We start from the raw sequence: 18,018 nt of genomic DNA on the forward strand, positions 1-18,018 counted from the left end.
GGTATAAAGCTAATGGCATAATATCTTATGGTTTGGGGGCTTAATACATAAAATGAAAAAGATAACCAGTGTTTTTATGATGATTTCAAGGTCAGAAGGTCAGATTTGATTGTTTAGAATGTATGAGAATTGTTACATAGAACAGAAGGCTCAACTAAGTATTGATGTAATATCTGTCTTGGGGTGCCCAAATTTTTGCATCCATCTAATTTTGTTATGATGCATATTTTCTGTTAATCCAATAAACTTTATGTCACTGCTGAAATACTTCTGTTTCCATAAGGAATGTTATATATTAAAAGGAAGTTGCTACTTTGAAAGCTCAGCCAATAATAAACAAAACTGCAAAGAATTAAGAGGGGTTCCCAAACTTTTTCATATGACTGTAACACATCACTTTATAGAGATTGTTCATCATTCAGATTCTATGAGCTACTGTGCAGGCTATTGCTTCTTTCTGTATAACAGAAGCTTAAAATGTAGCATTAGGATTTACCAGTGTATATTATTTAATGACTTCAGCCTGTACTATTTATCTACAGGATCAGATTGAACCTCTAAGGGCTCACCAAAGAATCTTATGTCTGGGGCCAACTCTTACATAAATAAGATTGAATTCAAGTTGTGCTACCGTAATGTTTTAGAAAATAGGGCAAAGTTGAATTTAAGAAATATTCATATAAATGTTGGCTAAAAACAGTGTTTTACTGTGTTCATTCAACATATTCACTTGTAAGTTGTGATATCCCTCAGGACATGGTTTCTCAGGGTGAAATGAGGTAACAGTTAGCGCAGTTAGTGAGTCTCTGCAGTCATTCGCAGGTTGAACAAGATGTATTTACATCACTGTATTGTTTCAATGCAGCTGGTTATTATGTTAAAATGAAGCCTATGAAAAATATCACTGGTGTCAATATTCCGGAACACTCCAGATTATGAAAAGAAATACTCTGTGAGGAATTTACTGTTTTAAAAAAAAAAGAAAAATTGACATAAATGAGTAGGGATGTCGCGGACTGTTCGCCGGCGAACTTGTTCGCGCGAACATCGGGTGTTCGCGCTCGCCGAATGTTCGCGAACGTCGCGCGACGTTCGCCATTTTGGGTTCGCCTTACCTGGCGCTTTTTTTTGCCCTCTCACCCCAGACCAGCAGATACATGGCAGCCAATCAGGAAGCTCTCCCTCCTGGACCACCCCCACACCCCCTGGACCACTCCCCTTCCATATATAAACTGAAGCCCTGCAGCGTTTTTTCATTCTGCCTGTGTGTGCTTGGAAGAGCTAGTGTAGGGAGAGAGCTGTTAGTGATTTCACTGATTTGAGGGACAGTTGATAGTAAGTTTGCTGGCTAGTAATCTACTTGATACTGCTCTGTATTGGAGGGACAGAAGTCTGCAGGGATTTGAGGGACATTTTAGGTTAGGTAGCTTTGCTGGCTAGTAATCTACCTTCTGCAGTGCTCTGTATGTAGCTGCCTGCTGTGGGCACTGATCTCTTCTGATCTCATCTGCTGACTGCTGTAAGGACTGCTTTTATTTTTTTTTTTGTTTTTTTACTTTGCTAGTTGCTACTATAAGAGCCAAGTGCTATTAGTCTAGCAGTGTTGGGGAGTGGGACTGGTGTGCTACTATGCTGCTCCTAGTAGTTCAGCAGCACCAACCCGAGAATTTTTTTTTTTTTTAATATACATATAATTTTTTTTATTTTACTTATCTTACTGTTCTTTAACGTATACAGTGCTGTTTGCTGTTCTTCATAGTAGTGCACCAATAGTAGTGCACTTGCAGGCATTATTTGCCCAGTGTGTTCTTCAAACAACGGCCATCTAGCTGTGTGAGCTTTTTCACATTCTGTCTAAATATCAATAATAATACCGTCTCCAGAAACACCACCTGAGTGACGTTTTTCAAGCAGCAATAATATATTCCGTATCCACTGCTGTAGTAGTGTATACGTTGACCTTGCAGGCATTGTTTCAATTTGTTTGCCCAGTGTGTTCTTCATTTTCAAACAACGGCCATCTAGCTGTGTGAGCTTGTTCACATTCTGTCTAAATATCAATAATAATACCGTCTCCAGAAACACCACCTGTCATGCCAGGGCCACCTTGCACTGGCATTTTAAAAGTTAATACTATAATTACTCAGTCTCAGGCTCACACAGAGACCCTTAATTGTATATCTCACCAGGGGGCTGTGGAAAGGTGACATCCATATCGGTCATCTGAGACGGTCTGGAGCCACACCATTTGGGCAAGGAAGCTGGGCCAGTCTGTTCTTTGATCGGCTGATCAAAGAACAGAGCTGTGGACCTAGAGCAGCAGGGGGGGATAGCTAGTAGAAAATTATGGATTATAGGAAAGTATCCATATCTCCTGTGTCATAGGATTCACAACCTTATAACTTACATATTGGTTATGAGGAGGTCACATGCTTCCTAACAATACCAAACAGGGCTAGCCTATACCCACCTGTTAGGAGGGCTGGTTCCTGGGGGACTGGAAAGTGGGAACCTATTAGTGTTTGGTATTGTTCTTCTTGCCCACATATGGATCACAGCCTGCCCATGTTTTTATTATAGTATTGGGTACTGGCAAGTACCCATATTTCATTAAGGGATATTGGGGAATATTGCCTGAGAGTAGCAAACCCCCTACAGGGGGTCGTAAATGACATGTTCCTGGGCACTCCTACCTCATGCATAAGGTAATGAGGGGAGTGTCCCAGCAGGAAATAAAAAGGTGACATTCCCAATATCACATTGTCATACAAGGAGGCTCCATTTATTCAGTGGATTGTATGTCCAGCTTCCAACTCGTGCCTCAGAGGAAATACACTGACAACTTCAAAACTTGGTAAAGTAAGGGTTTTCTTTGTGTTTTTACTCCCTTTTATTTTATTTACTGTATTTGCAACTATGTCATCTTTGTAATATTATTTTTATATATATTCATATGCACTGTTTCTTTTAAATATTAAATATCATTTAATACGTTAGTCCTTGTGCTCTAAACGAACTCATTGCCCATATGAATGCTTGTGCCTATGTGTATGAACTCTTCGTATGTGTGGAAAGGGAAAGTTGCCTATTTGTATGTTGGATAACTAGTACGGCTAGCAGGAAAGTGTGTTTGAATGTAGATTAACCCTTTGGCTGCTGGAGTGCTTGTTAGACTTGTAGGATCTTACCCTGAGTAACTACCATAGGAGAGAGTGTTTGATGTATTGTGTAGTGTGAGTTATTACCTGTTATAGAGGGCAGGGGAATAGTCACATTAGGTTTCTATCGCCTGTTAATGATAGATGGTGGCAGCGAATGAACTTTGTGGGTGTTGGTGTGTTTTTGGGGTGTCTGATGTTAGTCTAACCTGTGTGTAAGGTGATTGAGAGACTGATTGTAACCCCTTGTAGCCAAACCCAAGAGTTAAGTGTGGTTGAGTGAGTCGCTTTTGTGACAATTGGTTGGCAGCGGTGGCATAATTTAATTTTTTATTAGAGCATTAGTGCTTGGATTAAGTGTTTAACCCTTGCACTAAAGGACTGTACATCCTTGCGAGGAATATACAGTCTTCAAGGACAAACGCAGTGCATAGTCTAGAAAAGACATACTTGCAAACAGTAGTGCCCTTCCCTTCTTTTTTCTTTCCTATCTTTTATTTGGCAATTGTCCTCTGAGATGGCATCCTACAAGAGGCAGAGCAAGGAACAGCTGTCCAGACTCTGTGAGGAGAGAGGGATTGCAGTAGCAAATCAGACCAAGGAATGGCTTATTGCATCCCTGGTTGAAAGTGACCAAGAGTCTAGCACTGGGCAGGTGGGCCAAACCATGGACATTGCTATTGGCCAGTACCACTCTGATGAGAGTGGCAGCAACAGTTCGCAGAGTGGTACAGGATCTTCTCTGCAACTGGTTTTGCAGCAGCTGGGTTCATCGGACCCTAACTTACGGCTACAACTTATACTGCAATACCAGCAGGCCGAGGCTGCAGCAGCAGAACGCCAGGCCTCAGCAGAGAGGGAGGCAGCTGAGCGCCAAGCCGAGAGGGAAGCAGCAGCAGCAGCAGCAGCAGCAGCAGCAGAGAGGGAGGCAGCTGAGCGCCAAGCAGAACGACAATTCCAGCTGGAGATGGCACGGCTCCAAAAAGGTACTGCCCCACCTCACAGCAGTGACTCCCGGGAGGCCAATGTCTTCAAACCCCGTCTGGAGAATTTTCCCGTGATGGAGAAGGATGGGGATCTGGACACTTTTCTGAGGGGGTTTGAAAAAACCTGCAGGCAATTTCATTTACCCCGTGAGCAGTGGGCAAGTTTCCTGACCCCAGGGCTTAAGGGCAAAGCTCTGGAAGTTTTTGCGGACCTTCCACTAGAATATGATGGGGACTATGATGAAATAAAAAAAGCTTTAATTAGGCACTTTAACCTCACCCCAGAGGTACACCGCAAGAAATTCAGGAGTCTACAGCGTGGGGCGCACGACAGCTACACTGATGTGGTTGGGAGGCTGAGAATCACCTTCCATCAGTGGGTGCAGGGTCGCAGTGTCTCAACATTTACAGAATTGGAGGACCTGATGATACTGGACCAGTTCCTGTGTATCTGTCCAGTGGAAGTCCAGCAGTTTGTCCTTGACCGTGAGCCCAAAACTGCTGATCAGGCAGCACAAATTGCAGATGCATATACTGCAAACCGGATGCCAGTATCCAGGAAGCCTATTCCAAACCCAGGGTCCCATAGCTGGAAAGGAGGAAAGCCAGGAGGAAGCCCCTCCTTCCCTTCTTACAAACCGGGGGGATCTGTAGCTGCTCCTGCAAGTAGCCCAGGGGTAAGGCCGGGACAGGTGGATGCACGCCGCTGTTTTATATGTAATAAGGTGGGCCACCTTAGTCATGTCTGCCCTGACAAAAGGAAACCTACACCACCTGGAAAACCCCCTGGCCCATCTCCTTCTGTTTTGTTTGTTGCTGGGACAGAGGGGAGCCACAAGGACAATCTGCAGCCGGTTACCGTGGGCACTCAGGTAACTGTGGGACTCAGAGACACAGGAGCAGAGGTGACTTTAGTGCGCCCAGAGCTAGTAAACTGTGAGGATATTATTCCCGGGAAGACCATGGCTGTCACAGGATTTGGGGGAGTCCGTCCTGCAGTGCCCATGGCACGGGTTTACCTGGATTGGGGAGCAGGGAGGGGGTTGCGGGAGGTAGGGGTGTCGGAAACCATCCCTACTAATGTGTTACTGGGTACTGACTTGGGCAGGTTGGTGTCACAGTATGTGCCCGCAGGGGACCCTCTGGAGCCAGCAGAGCCCTACGTGAATCCTGCTCATCTACAGGTATCTGATAATGATGTTGATTGTGATGGGGGCTGGGAGGGAAATCAGGATGTGTTTGCATGCAATTCTGTATTAGAGCCAGCTGAATCCCCATGCATAGACCTGGGGGGAGGGGAAGTGTATGTCCCATCTCTATCTCGGGGGGAGAACAATTTCACAGGGAGTGTAGGGGGATTCCCAGTAGCAAGCCACTGTGATGTGGGAGGGGGGAACCTCCCTTGTGTTGCAGCAGTAACCCGGCAGCAGTCTGTAAGGGCAAGCCAGTATCAGACTGGGGGTACAGGGCTGGAGGGTCTGTCACTGAGTGGGGAGGAGGGCCCCTCTGAAGGAAGTCCCCTGCCTGTAGCGTTGCTGTGTCCTGACCCAGAGGACAGGGGGGTTCCAGCTTCTGGGGCCCTGCTCACACTCACACCAGATCCCAGGTTTGAGGCAAGCGGTCGGGAATTTGAGGCAGCCCTCCTGACCGATGCCAGCCTCGAAAAGATGAGAGGCCTTGCAGCCCAACCCCCTGCTGAGACTGATAAAGAAAGAATATACTGGCATGAAAATAGGTTGTACAGGGAATCCATGCCTACAACTACACCAGAGAAGTGGGTAAGTGACAGGCAACTAGTGGTGCCTTTGCAATTTAGGGAACAGCTTCTAAGAATAGCTCATGAAATCCCCCTAGCTGGGCATTTAGGGGTACAGAAAACCAAGGCCCGTTTAGTACATAATTTCTATTGGCCTAACATGGGTACAGACATTGCCAATTACTGTCGTTCGTGCCACACTTGTCAGCGAGTGGGGAAAAATGGAGATATGGGAAGGGCCCCATTAGTTCCGTTACCAGTTATTGATGAACCCTTCCAAAGGGTAGCTGTGGACCTCATAGGGCCCTTAGCTATACCCAGCAGTTCAGGGAAACGGTTTATTCTCACTGTGGTAGACTATGCTACCCGGTACCCAGAAGCAGTAGCCCTATCCTCCATCCGGGCAGACAAGGTTGCTGATGCCCTCTTAAGCATATTTTCAAGAGTGGGGTTTCCCAAAGAAATGCTCACTGATCAGGGGACTCAATTCATGTCTAACCTGATGCAGTGCCTGTGTAAGAAAATACAGGTGAACCACCTAATTGCCAGCCCATACCACCCCCAGACTAACGGCCTGTGTGAACGTTTTAATGGCACCCTAAAGCATATGCTAAAGACCTTTGTAGAATCCCAAGGGAAGGACTGGGAGCGTTATCTCCCACACCTCCTATTTGCCTACAGAGAGGTACCACAGGCATCCACTGGCTTTTCCCCATTTGAACTGTTATATGGGCGGAGGGTACGTGGCCCCTTAGATCTGGTAAGGGAGGCATGGGAAGGCAAGCTAGATACTCCTGAGGTGTCAGTAGTTGAATATGTAATAAGATTCCGGGAAAAGATGGAGGCATTGACGGGATTGGCACATAACAATGTAACCCAGGCACAGGCCTACCAGAAACAATGGTATGATCGCCATGCCAGAGAAAGGGTTTATGAAGCAGGACAGAAGGTGTGGGTCCTGGTGCCAATGCGTCAGAATAAGCTACAGGCTGCCTGGGAAGGCCCATACACTATTCTGGAACGGGCTAATGATGTGAATTACGTAATTGCCCTAGATGAAGATGGGAAAAGAAAAAAGGTCTATCATGTAAACATGATCAAGGCCCATTATGAGCGGGAGGTCTCTGTAATGCCAGTTTGTGGTATGGCTGAGGAATCAGGTTCTGATCCTTTACTAGATTTAGTTGCGATGGCCCAGGGAACAGAGGGCATAGGAGGGTCACAGGTCAGCAGCATGCTCACCGTTAACCAAAGAACTCAGGTGATGGGGTTACTTAACTCTTATGTTAGTACGTTCTCCGGAAAACCTGGCAGAACCTCACTAGCCATACACCATGTAGACACCGGGGATAATCGCCCTATCAGGCAGATGGCCTACCGGGTATCCCTGGAAGTAAAGGAGAACCTGCAGCGGGAAATAGAGGAGATGATAGGGCTTGGTGTAATTGTGCCATCCCACAGCCCATGGGCTTCCCCTGTAGTTCTAGTTCCAAAGAAGGATGGTACTACTAGGTTTTGTGTGGACTACAGGAAACTAAATTTAGTCACCACCTTTGACGCGTATCCTATGCCCAGGATAGATGAATTGTTGGATCAGTTGGCTGGCGCCCAGTACATTACAATAATGGACTTAAGTAGGGGATACTGGCAAATCCCAATGTCTCCAGAGGCACAGGAAAGGTCAGCATTTATAACACCTTTTGGGTTGTATGAGTTCCAAACAATGCCCTTTGGCATGAAAAACGCCCCCGCCACGTTTCAAAGATTGGTAAATCAACTACTGGGTGGACTAGAAGGCTTTGCGGTGGCATACCTAGATGATATCGCCATCTTTAGCAACTCTTGGGAGGAGCATCTGGCTCACCTGTCCCAAGTGCTAGACAGGATCCAGGGGGCAGGCTTAACTATTAAGCCTGAGAAATGCCAAATAGGGATGACTGAAGTGCAGTACTTGGGACACAGAGTGGGGAGCGGTACACTTCGCCCTGAGCCGGGGAAAGTAGAGGCAATTACAAATTGGCCCACCCCTAAGACAAAGAAGCAAGTAATGTCCTTTCTGGGCACTGCGGGGTACTATAGGAAATTTGTCCCAAATTACAGCGCCTTGGCCAAACCCCTAACAGACCTGACCAAAAAGAAGCTACCCCGTCTAGTGGAATGGACAGCCGATTGTGACCAGGCTTTTAAGACCCTAAAGACTAGCCTGGCCAGTGCCCCTGTTCTACAAGCTCCTGACTTTACCCGCAGATTTGTGGTACAGACTGATGCTTCTAACTATGGCCTGGGAGCTGTCCTAAGCCAGGTTAACAGTAAAGGGGAAGAACATCCTGTTATATACCTGAGTAGGAAACTGTTACCCAGGGAAGTGGCATATGCCACTGTAGAGAAAGAATGTTTAGCTGTAGTTTGGGCCTTGCAGAAATTACAACCCTATCTCTATGGGCGCAATTTCACGGTTATCACAGACCACAATCCACTAAGCTGGTTAAACAAAGTAGCTGGGGATAATGGGAAACTCCTCAGATGGAGTTTAATCCTTCAGCAATATGACTTCACTATACAGCACAAAAAGGGCAGTGAGCATGGGAATGCAGATGGTCTTTCCAGACAGGGAGACTGTGCTGAGCTAGTGGGCACAGGGGAAGGCCGATAGGCCATCCTCTGTACCCATTCCTGAGGGGGGAGGTGTCATGCCAGGGCCACCTTGCACTGGCATTTTAAAAGTTAATACTATAATTACTCAGTCTCAGGCTCACACAGAGACCCTTAATTGTATATCTCACCAGGGGGCTGTGGAAAGGTGACATCCATATCGGTCATCTGAGACGGTCTGGAGCCACACCATTTGGGCAAGGAAGCTGGGCCAGTCTGTTCTTTGATCGGCTGATCAAAGAACAGAGCTGTGGACCTAGAGCAGCAGGGGGGGATAGCTAGTAGAAAATTATGGATTATAGGAAAGTATCCATATCTCCTGTGTCATAGGATTCACAACCTTATAACTTACATATTGGTTATGAGGAGGTCACATGCTTCCTAACAATACCAAACAGGGCTAGCCTATACCCACCTGTTAGGAGGGCTGGTTCCTGGGGGACTGGAAAGTGGGAACCTATTAGTGTTTGGTATTGTTCTTCTTGCCCACATATGGATCACAGCCTGCCCATGTTTTTATTATAGTATTGGGTACTGGCAAGTACCCATATTTCATTAAGGGATATTGGGGAATATTGCCTGAGAGTAGCAAACCCCCTACAGGGGGTCGTAAATGACATGTTCCTGGGCACTCCTACCTCATGCATAAGGTAATGAGGGGAGTGTCCCAGCAGGAAATAAAAAGGTGACATTCCCAATATCACATTGTCATACAAGGAGGCTCCATTTATTCAGTGGATTGTATGTCCAGCTTCCAACTCGTGCCTCAGAGGAAATACACTGACAACTTCAAAACTTGGTAAAGTAAGGGTTTTCTTTGTGTTTTTACTCCCTTTTATTTTATTTACTGTATTTGCAACTATGTCATCTTTGTAATATTATTTTTATATATATTCATATGCACTGTTTCTTTTAAATATTAAATATCATTTAATACGTTAGTCCTTGTGCTCTAAACGAACTCATTGCCCATATGAATGCTTGTGCCTATGTGTATGAACTCTTCGTATGTGTGGAAAGGGAAAGTTGCCTATTTGTATGTTGGATAACTAGTACGGCTAGCAGGAAAGTGTGTTTGAATGTAGATTAACCCTTTGGCTGCTGGAGTGCTTGTTAGACTTGTAGGATCTTACCCTGAGTAACTACCATAGGAGAGAGTGTTTGATGTATTGTGTAGTGTGAGTTATTACCTGTTATAGAGGGCAGGGGAATAGTCACATTAGGTTTCTATCGCCTGTTAATGATAGATGGTGGCAGCGAATGAACTTTGTGGGTGTTGGTGTGTTTTTGGGGTGTCTGATGTTAGTCTAACCTGTGTGTAAGGTGATTGAGAGACTGATTGTAACCCCTTGTAGCCAAACCCAAGAGTTAAGTGTGGTTGAGTGAGTCGCTTTTGTGACACCACCTGAGTGAAGTTTTTCAAGCAGCAATAATATATTCCGTATCCACTGCTGTAGTAGTGTATACGTTGACCTTGTAGGCATTGTTTGCCCAGTGTGTTCTTCATTTTCAAACAACGGCCATCTAGCTGTGTGAGCTTTTTCACATTCTGTCTAAATATCAATAATAATACCGTCTCCAGAAACACCACCTGAGTTGTTGTTGTTGTTTTAAAAATAATGCCAGGCAAAGGCAGGCCGCCACGCAGAGGCACTAGGGGCCGTGCTGCTATGCTATCCTGTGGCCCTAGGAAATTGCCCAGTTTTAAAAAGGCAATGACCCTGAACTCCCAAAATGCTGAAGAGGTAGTTGACTGGCTTACACAGCACACCCCATCCTCTACCGTTTCTAACTTTACCACAACATCCTCATCCTCCACTGCTATGGCCACCCCACGTAACACTTCCTCCACCACCGGCGCCCCTTCTTCACTGGAGTCAGAGGAGTTATTTTCACATGAGTTTCTTGAACTGAGTGATGCGCAACCATTATTGGCAGAAGAAGATGAAGGAGATGAGGACGTTACACCAGATTTAATTCTGGCAGAGAACACAACAGAGATGGACATAATGAGTGATGAGGAGGTCCCCGCTGCTGCTTCCTTCTGTGAGCTGTCAGAAGAAATTGATGCATCTGAGGAGAATGATGATGAGGAGATTGATGTTTTGTGGGTGCCCAGTAGAAGAGAGCAAGAGGAGGATAGTTCAGATGGAGAGACGGAGAGTCAGAGAGGCAGGAGGAGAATAAGACTTGGAAGAAGCAGGGAGGACAGCTCGCAGGGAACAGTATCGGCACCTGTGGTCAGCCGGCCAACGCACCCGCCATTGCCGCCAACGCCGCCAACTTCTACTGTTACCGCCAGATTGCCAGCTTCAAAAAGGTCAGCAGTGTGGGATTTTTTTAATGTGTGTGCCTCTGACAAAAGTGTTGTAATTTGCAATGAGTGCAGTCAGAAACTGAGTCTTGGGAAGCCCAACAGCCACATAGGTACAACTTCTATGCGAAGGCACATGAACGGCAAGCACAAAGCACTTTGGGAGCAACACCTCAAAGGCAACAGGCAAACTAAAAGCCACCCTCCTTCTGGTCCAGCATCTTACTGCTCTACCTCTGCTGTCCTTGACCCGTCTGAATCACCCTCCACTCCGCCTTCCACCTTGACCACCAGTTCCCATTCCCAGTCATCTGCCCCCAGCCAAGTTTCTGTGAGGGCCATGTTTGAGCGTAAGAAGACAATGTCTGCGAGTCACCCCCTTGCCCGGCGTCTGACAGCTGGCTTGTCTGCACTCTTAGCCCGCCAGCTTTTACCATACCAGCTGGTGGACTCTGAGGCCTTCCGCAAATTTGTAGCAATTGGGACACCGCAGTGGAAGGTACCCAGCCGCAATTTTTTTTCAAAAAAGGGAATACCACACCTGTACCACCATGTGCAGAGCCAAGTCACCGCATCTCTGTCACTTAGTGTTGGGCCAAAGGTCCATATGACTACTGACGCATGGTCCTCCAAGCATGGTCAGGGCAGGTATGTCACCTACACTGCCCACTGGGTGAACTTGGTAATGGCTGGGAAGCAGGGAATGTGTGGCTCAACAACGACAGTGGAGTTGGTGTCACCGCCACGGATTGCACGCGGTTCTGCCACCACCTCTACTCCTCCTTCGCTCTCTACCTCGTCTTCTTCCTCTTCTTCCTCCTCTGCTGCTGGGTCCTCCTCCTCCACACCTGTGCACCCCCAGCTCCCCCTAGGCTATTCAACGTGCCAGGTACGCCGTTGTCATGCTGTCTTGGGGATGACGTGCCTGGAAAGCAGAAACCATAACGGATCTGTACTCCTGTCATCTCTGCAGTCACAGGCCGATCGGTGGCTGACCCCACACCAACTGATCGGAAAAGTGGTGTGTGACAATGGAAGCAATCTGTTGGCAGCACTGAGACTGGGCAATTTAACACATGTGCCCTGCATGGCACATGTTCTGAATTTAATAGTCCAACGTTTTGTCTCAAAGTACCCAGGATTCCAGGACGTTCTCAGGCAGTTCAGGAAGGTGTCGGCCCATTTCAGACGTTCCTATACAGCCATGGCACGCCTTGCTGACATTCAGCAGCGGTACAACATGCCAGTCAGGCGTTTGATTTGCGACAGCCAGACTCGCTGGAATTCAACGCTCCTCATGTTGGAACGTCTGCTGCAACAACAAAGAGCCGTCAACGAATACCTGTTTGAACTGGGTGGTAGGACTGGATCTGCAGAGCTGGGGATTTTTTTCCCCCATTACTGGGTGCTTATGCGCGATGCCTGCAGGCTCATGCGCCCTTTTGAAGAGGTTACAAATATGGTCAGTCGCACCGAAGGCACCATCAGCGACCTAATACCCTTTGCTTTCTTCCTGGAGCGTGCCGTGCGACGAGTGACAGATGAGGCTGTAGACCAGCGTGACGAGGAGCAGGAAGCGCACGATTTCTGGTCGGAATCACCAGAACGAACCCAGGCACCTGCTGCAACGCAGGGAGAGGTGTCAGAAGTGGAGTCAGAGGAGGAAGGTGGCTTTGTGGAGGAGGAGGACCAACAGGAGCAGGCTTCACAGGGGGCTAGTGGTGACCTTTTGGGGACCCCTGGTCTTGTACGTGGCTGGGGGGAGGAGACCGTGGATGATGCAGTCCTTGATAACGAGGAAGTGGAGATGGATACCTCTGCATCCAACCTTGTGAGAATGGGGTCTTTCATGCTGTCATGCCTGTTGAAGGACCCCCGTATCAAGAGGCTTAAGGAGAAGGACCTGTACTGGCTCGCGACTCTACTAGACCCTCGGTACAAGCATAAAGTGGCAGAAATGTTACCAACATACCACAAGTCTGAAAGGATGCTGCATTTACAAACCAGCCTGCAAAACATGTTGTACAATGCTTTTAAGGGTGATGTCACTTCAGGAACTCATCAACATTCCAGGGGCAGAGGTGCCAGTAATCCTGCCACGAGCGCACCTGCAAGGACAAAGCACTTTGGCCACTCTGTAACGTCAGACATGCAAATGTTTTTTTGTCCAAGGCAGCGCCAGAACCCTTCTGGATCCACCCTCAAAGAACGCCTCGACCGGCAGGTAGCGGACTACCTGACATTAACTGCAGATATCGACACTCTGAGGAGCGATGAACCCCTGGACTACTGGGTGCGCAGGCTTGATCTGTGGCCAGAGCTGTCACAATTTGCCATGAACCTCTTGTCTTGCCCCGCCTCAAGTGTCCTCTCAGAAAGGACCTTCAGTGCAGCAGGAGGGATTGTAACTGAGAAGAGAACTCGCCTAGGTCACAAAAGTGTGGATTACCTGACCTTTATTAAAATGAATGAGGGGTGGATCTCGGAGGGTTACTGCACGCCGGAAGACTTGTTCTGAGTTTCTGACTCCCCATGCAGCTGTCCTTCTCTGCACGCCTCATGACTCCACACACAGCTGTCCTTTAGCGTCCTCCTCCCTCCACCACCGTTACAAACTAGGGTGCAAACCCTACTGGTTTAATTTGAATCCAGGTAAATCCTGAGTTTTTCTGGCCTCTGTGCTTCAGTGGCTGCGACAAAAAAAATGAATATTTTCAGCATTTATATGGCATATTTTTTCTGGCCTCTGTGCTTCAGTGGCTGTGACAAAAAAAATGAATATTTTCAGCATTTATATGGCATATTTTTTCTGGCCTCTGTGCTGCAGTGGGTGCGACAAAAAAAATGAATATTTTCAGCATTTATATGGCATATTTTTCCTGGCCTCTGTGCTGCAGTGGCTGCGACAAAAAAAATTTAATATTGTTTGCATTTATATGGCATATTTTTTCTGGCCTCTGTGCTTCAGTGGCTGTGACAAAAAAAAAGAATATTTTCAGCATTTATATGGCATATTGTTTCTGGCCTCTGTGCTTCAGTGGCTGCGACAAAAATAAATGACTATTTTCAGCATTTATATGGCATATTTTTTCTGGCCTCTGTGCTTCAGCGGCTGTGACAAAAAAAAATGAATATTTTCAGCATTTATATGGCATATTTTTCCTGGCCTCTGTGCTGCAGTGGCTGCGACAAAAAAAAATTAATATTGTTTGCATTTATATGGCATATTTTTTCTGGCCTCTGTGCTTCAGTGGCTGTGACAAAAAAAATGAATATTTTCAGCATTTATATGGCATATTGTTTCTGGCCTCTGTGCTTCAGTGGCTGCGACAAAAATAAATGACTATTTTCAGCATTTATATGGCATATTTTTTCTGGCCTCTGTGCTTCAGCGGCTGTGACAAAAAAAAATTAATATTTTCAGCATTTATATGGCATATTGTTTCTGGCCTCTGTGCTTCAGTGGCTGCGACAAAAATAAATGACTATTTTCAGCATTTATATGGCATATTTTTTCTGGCCTCTGTGCTTCAGTGGCTGTGACAAAAAAAAATGAATATTTTCAGCATTTATATGGCATATTTTTTCTGGCCTCTGTGCTGCAGTGGGTGCGACAAAAAAAAATGAATATTTTCAGCATTTATATGGCATATTTTTCCTGGCCTCTGTGCTGCAGTGGCTGCGACAAAAAAAAATTAATATTTTCAGCATTTATATGGCATATTTTTCCTGGCCTCTGTGCTGCAGTGGCTGCGACAAAAAAAAAATCATATTTTCAGCATTTATATGGCATATTTTTCCTGGCCTCTGTGCTGCAGTGGCTGGACAAAAAAAAATTAATATTTTCAGCATTTATATGGCATATTTTTTCTGTCCTCTGTGCTGCAGTGGCTGCGACAAAAAAAAATTAATATTGTGTGCATTTATATGGCATATTTTTTCTGGCCTCTGTGCTGCAGTGGCTGCGACAAAAAAAAATTAATATTTTCAGCATTTATATGGCATATTGTTTCTGGCCTTCTGGTTCAGTGGCTGCGACAAAAAAAACATAATTTTTCAGGAAAGTACACATGCCTAATTTTTCAGGGTTCTGCAACAGTGGCAAAATCGCATCTTTTATGGTCACCGCAGGTCAATAAAGTAGACCAAAACTGGGCCCACACTGCAGAATCAGTGTTTTTTGGTTCACTTCACTGTACATTGAATTACCTCTGCCTGACCGTGCACGTGCGCACAAGCACGGTGACTGCTAAACACACCACTACAGAAATATTGCCACCAACAGGACGAACATCCTGGAGGTGACAAGCTCAACTAGTAATTAACAACTATCATTTGCTCACTTGACGGTATCATTCATTAAAGCTCTTTGCGTTTTTTTTGCGTTGCAGTAAGCGCCGCGTTTCGTCTTTGCATGTGAACAGGCTGTAACCTTTACACGACTTGATTGGCATGTAGACGCCGGACGTTTTAAAGTATTTTATTACACAGGTTTAGAAATGTAGTGTGATTTCTGCCCTTTACAGCACAAAACGCAGCGCTGTGTCAACAATGGATTTTTTAGAAACATATTTGCCCTTTATCCCCCTCTGGCATGCCACTGTCCAGGTCGTTGCACCCTTTAAACAACTTTAAAATCATTTTTCTGGCCAGAAATGTCTTTTCTAGCTTTTAAAATTCGCCTTCCCATTGAAGTCTATGGGGTTCGCGACGTTCGCGAACCGTTCGCATTTTTGACACAAGTTCGCGAATATGTTCGCGAACTTTTTTTCCGACGTTCGCTACATCCCTATAAATGAGCAGGTTAACTAAAGGCTTTTTCAGCCCCACATCCGATTTTTTAAAAATGCTAATTCATGTTTTTATCCATTTTCTTTTTAACAGAGAACTAAAGCTTAACCAAAGAAGTAAGGTACAAATCTTGTATATTATGTTTTGTGCTTCTGTACCAACCCAAGGCAACCACAACCCTTTAGCAGTAAAGATCTGTGTCTCCAAAGATGCCACAGTAGCTCCCCGTCTTCATTTCTGCTGATTCACTGCCCATGCTCTGTGCTGCTGTCACTTACTGAGCTTAGGGACCCACTCACAATATACTGTACACATAGAATAGAAATGTCACAATATAAGGCTGATTAGTAATTAATATAGATAATTACTATATGGCAACACAGAAACCAGTGCAACTAGAATCAGAACTAGCAACCAGCATCATTTTCTGCTTGATAATTTGTCACAACCCCTAAGCTTAGCTTCTCAACAGCTGCTCAGAGCCCACTGAGCATGTGAGTGTTGCAGACACTTTCCAAGATGGTGACCCCCTGTGACAAGTTTGAAGTCCTGGATCAATTCTGCTATTGACAAGCTGAAACTTTAGGCTAGTGCAATAAGTTCAGTATAGAAAATATGGCATTTAAACCATATTCATTTCTAGAGTTTCTTTTCCTTTAAGATTTGTATAGCCCATGTAAAATATGATCACATGAGATGATGCCATCTGAGCCAAGAATGAACCATAAAACATTAAACCTGGTTTTAGCAATACTATAATCAAACCTCTGTGGATCTTTTAAAAACAGCAAACTGGGTAGGAAACTCCTCCAAATTTTTCATATGCCAAGTAGTTGGAACAGAGTATAGATTCTCCCTAACTTTAACTGGTTGTCTGTGAATTCTTACTAGTTTGGGGTATACTGGCAGTTCGCAGACCTTGTATTGTGAAATCTAGCTATATGTAAAATGGTGTATGATTTTAGCAAAAAATTAAGAATTATTTTTAAGTTTGTTTGAATTCATTACAGTTTTCAGGCTGCTAGAAAACCTGTTTAGGGACAGTTGTTCTTTGGTTTGTATGTGCTATGACATTTTTACACATTGAGATAAAAACGTTGATATACCTTTCCTCACCTTATATCCTTTCCTAGTCTGACGTTATACTTTCTTCCCAGTTTTATGTTCTAGGGGCAGATTTATCAAAGGTCGAGGTGAATTTTCGAATTGAAAAAATTCATATTTTGAGCTATTTTTTGTGTACTTTGACTAGGGAATAGTCCAAATTCGATTCGAATTTGAAAAATGTCAAAAATTTGAATATCAAAATTTATCATGTACTGTCTCTTTAAAAATTCGACGTCGACCTTTCGCCATCTAAAACCTGCTAAATTGCTGTTGTAGCCTATGGGGACCTCCAAGAACCTATTTGGAGTCAATTGGTGGACTTTGAAAAATCAAAGTTTTTCCCAAATTCAAATTTAAATTCGCTCGAATGCGCTATTACTTGGATTCGTGTGATTCTAATTCAGCTGAATACGGACCTATTCAATCGAAAATTTACTTATTCGGCCAAAAAACATAATTTCGGTTGGTCTTTTTGAATTCGAATTTAGAATTTTTTCAAATTCAAAATTCGACCCTTGATAAATGTGCCTCTAGTGATGCTAATTGTAGCAACTGAGGCTGGATATTGCAAGCCATTTAAAGGAAAAGCTTAGGCACAACCATCAAAGTGCTGTTTTTTACTTCTGGATATATATTTTGACTTGGGTGAAATGGATAAGAGATAGTATAGTCAACTAGTGATGAGAAAAATCTAACATTTTTGCTTTGATGAAAATTTCGTAAAACCCAGAAAAATATGTGAAATGTTGATAACATTGTGCAAAATGCATTGGCACCAATGGGCGTTTTTTTTCCCTCTGAGTTTTTTTTTGCATCACTTTTTGCATCTGCTACCACGGCAAGCTGAATACTTTCTTTATTGATAAGACACATCCATGTTTCATTAATGTTCTGCAATTTAACACAATAATGGTTGATGGCAAGACTACTATATTATCTCTGTAGAGTATAAGAAACTGCAGCCCAGAATAGGTTAAATAATTCATTTGTAGTCCATGCATTGGAACCAAGCAAACAAATACTCTTATTAATTCTGCCATACATTTAAAAGTTCAAATACAAAATAGAAATGTACACCAATATTAAGGTGAAGTGGATAGAGCTTCAATAAAGTCAATGTTGTCTCATACAATAAAATGAATTAACCCCTGCAATGTCATTCAAAACAAGAGTTACTACAAGATATGGCAATTTAGTTTTTAAAAGTACAGGTTTGGGACGTGTTATTCAGAATACTTGGGACCTGGGGTTTTC

At 44.7% G+C, this 18,018-nt stretch overlaps 1 protein-coding gene across 1 annotated transcript; it reads left to right on the forward strand.

Annotated features, from left to right (window-relative positions):
• Positions 1-3,313: 3,313 nt before the first annotated feature.
• LOC121399419 lies at positions 3,314-8,663 on the forward strand. Its single transcript, XM_041580072.1, has one exon. It carries the CDS (start codon positions 3,676-3,678, stop codon positions 8,551-8,553), a length of 4,878 nt encoding a protein of 1,625 aa, XP_041436006.1. The 5' UTR covers positions 3,314-3,675; the 3' UTR covers positions 8,554-8,663.
• The last annotated feature ends 9,355 nt before the right edge of the window (positions 8,664-18,018 follow it).

This window comes from Xenopus laevis, chromosome 1S, assembly GCF_017654675.1.
Source record: "Xenopus laevis strain J_2021 chromosome 1S, Xenopus_laevis_v10.1, whole genome shotgun sequence".
Lineage (NCBI taxonomy): Eukaryota > Metazoa > Chordata > Amphibia > Anura > Pipidae > Xenopus > Xenopus laevis.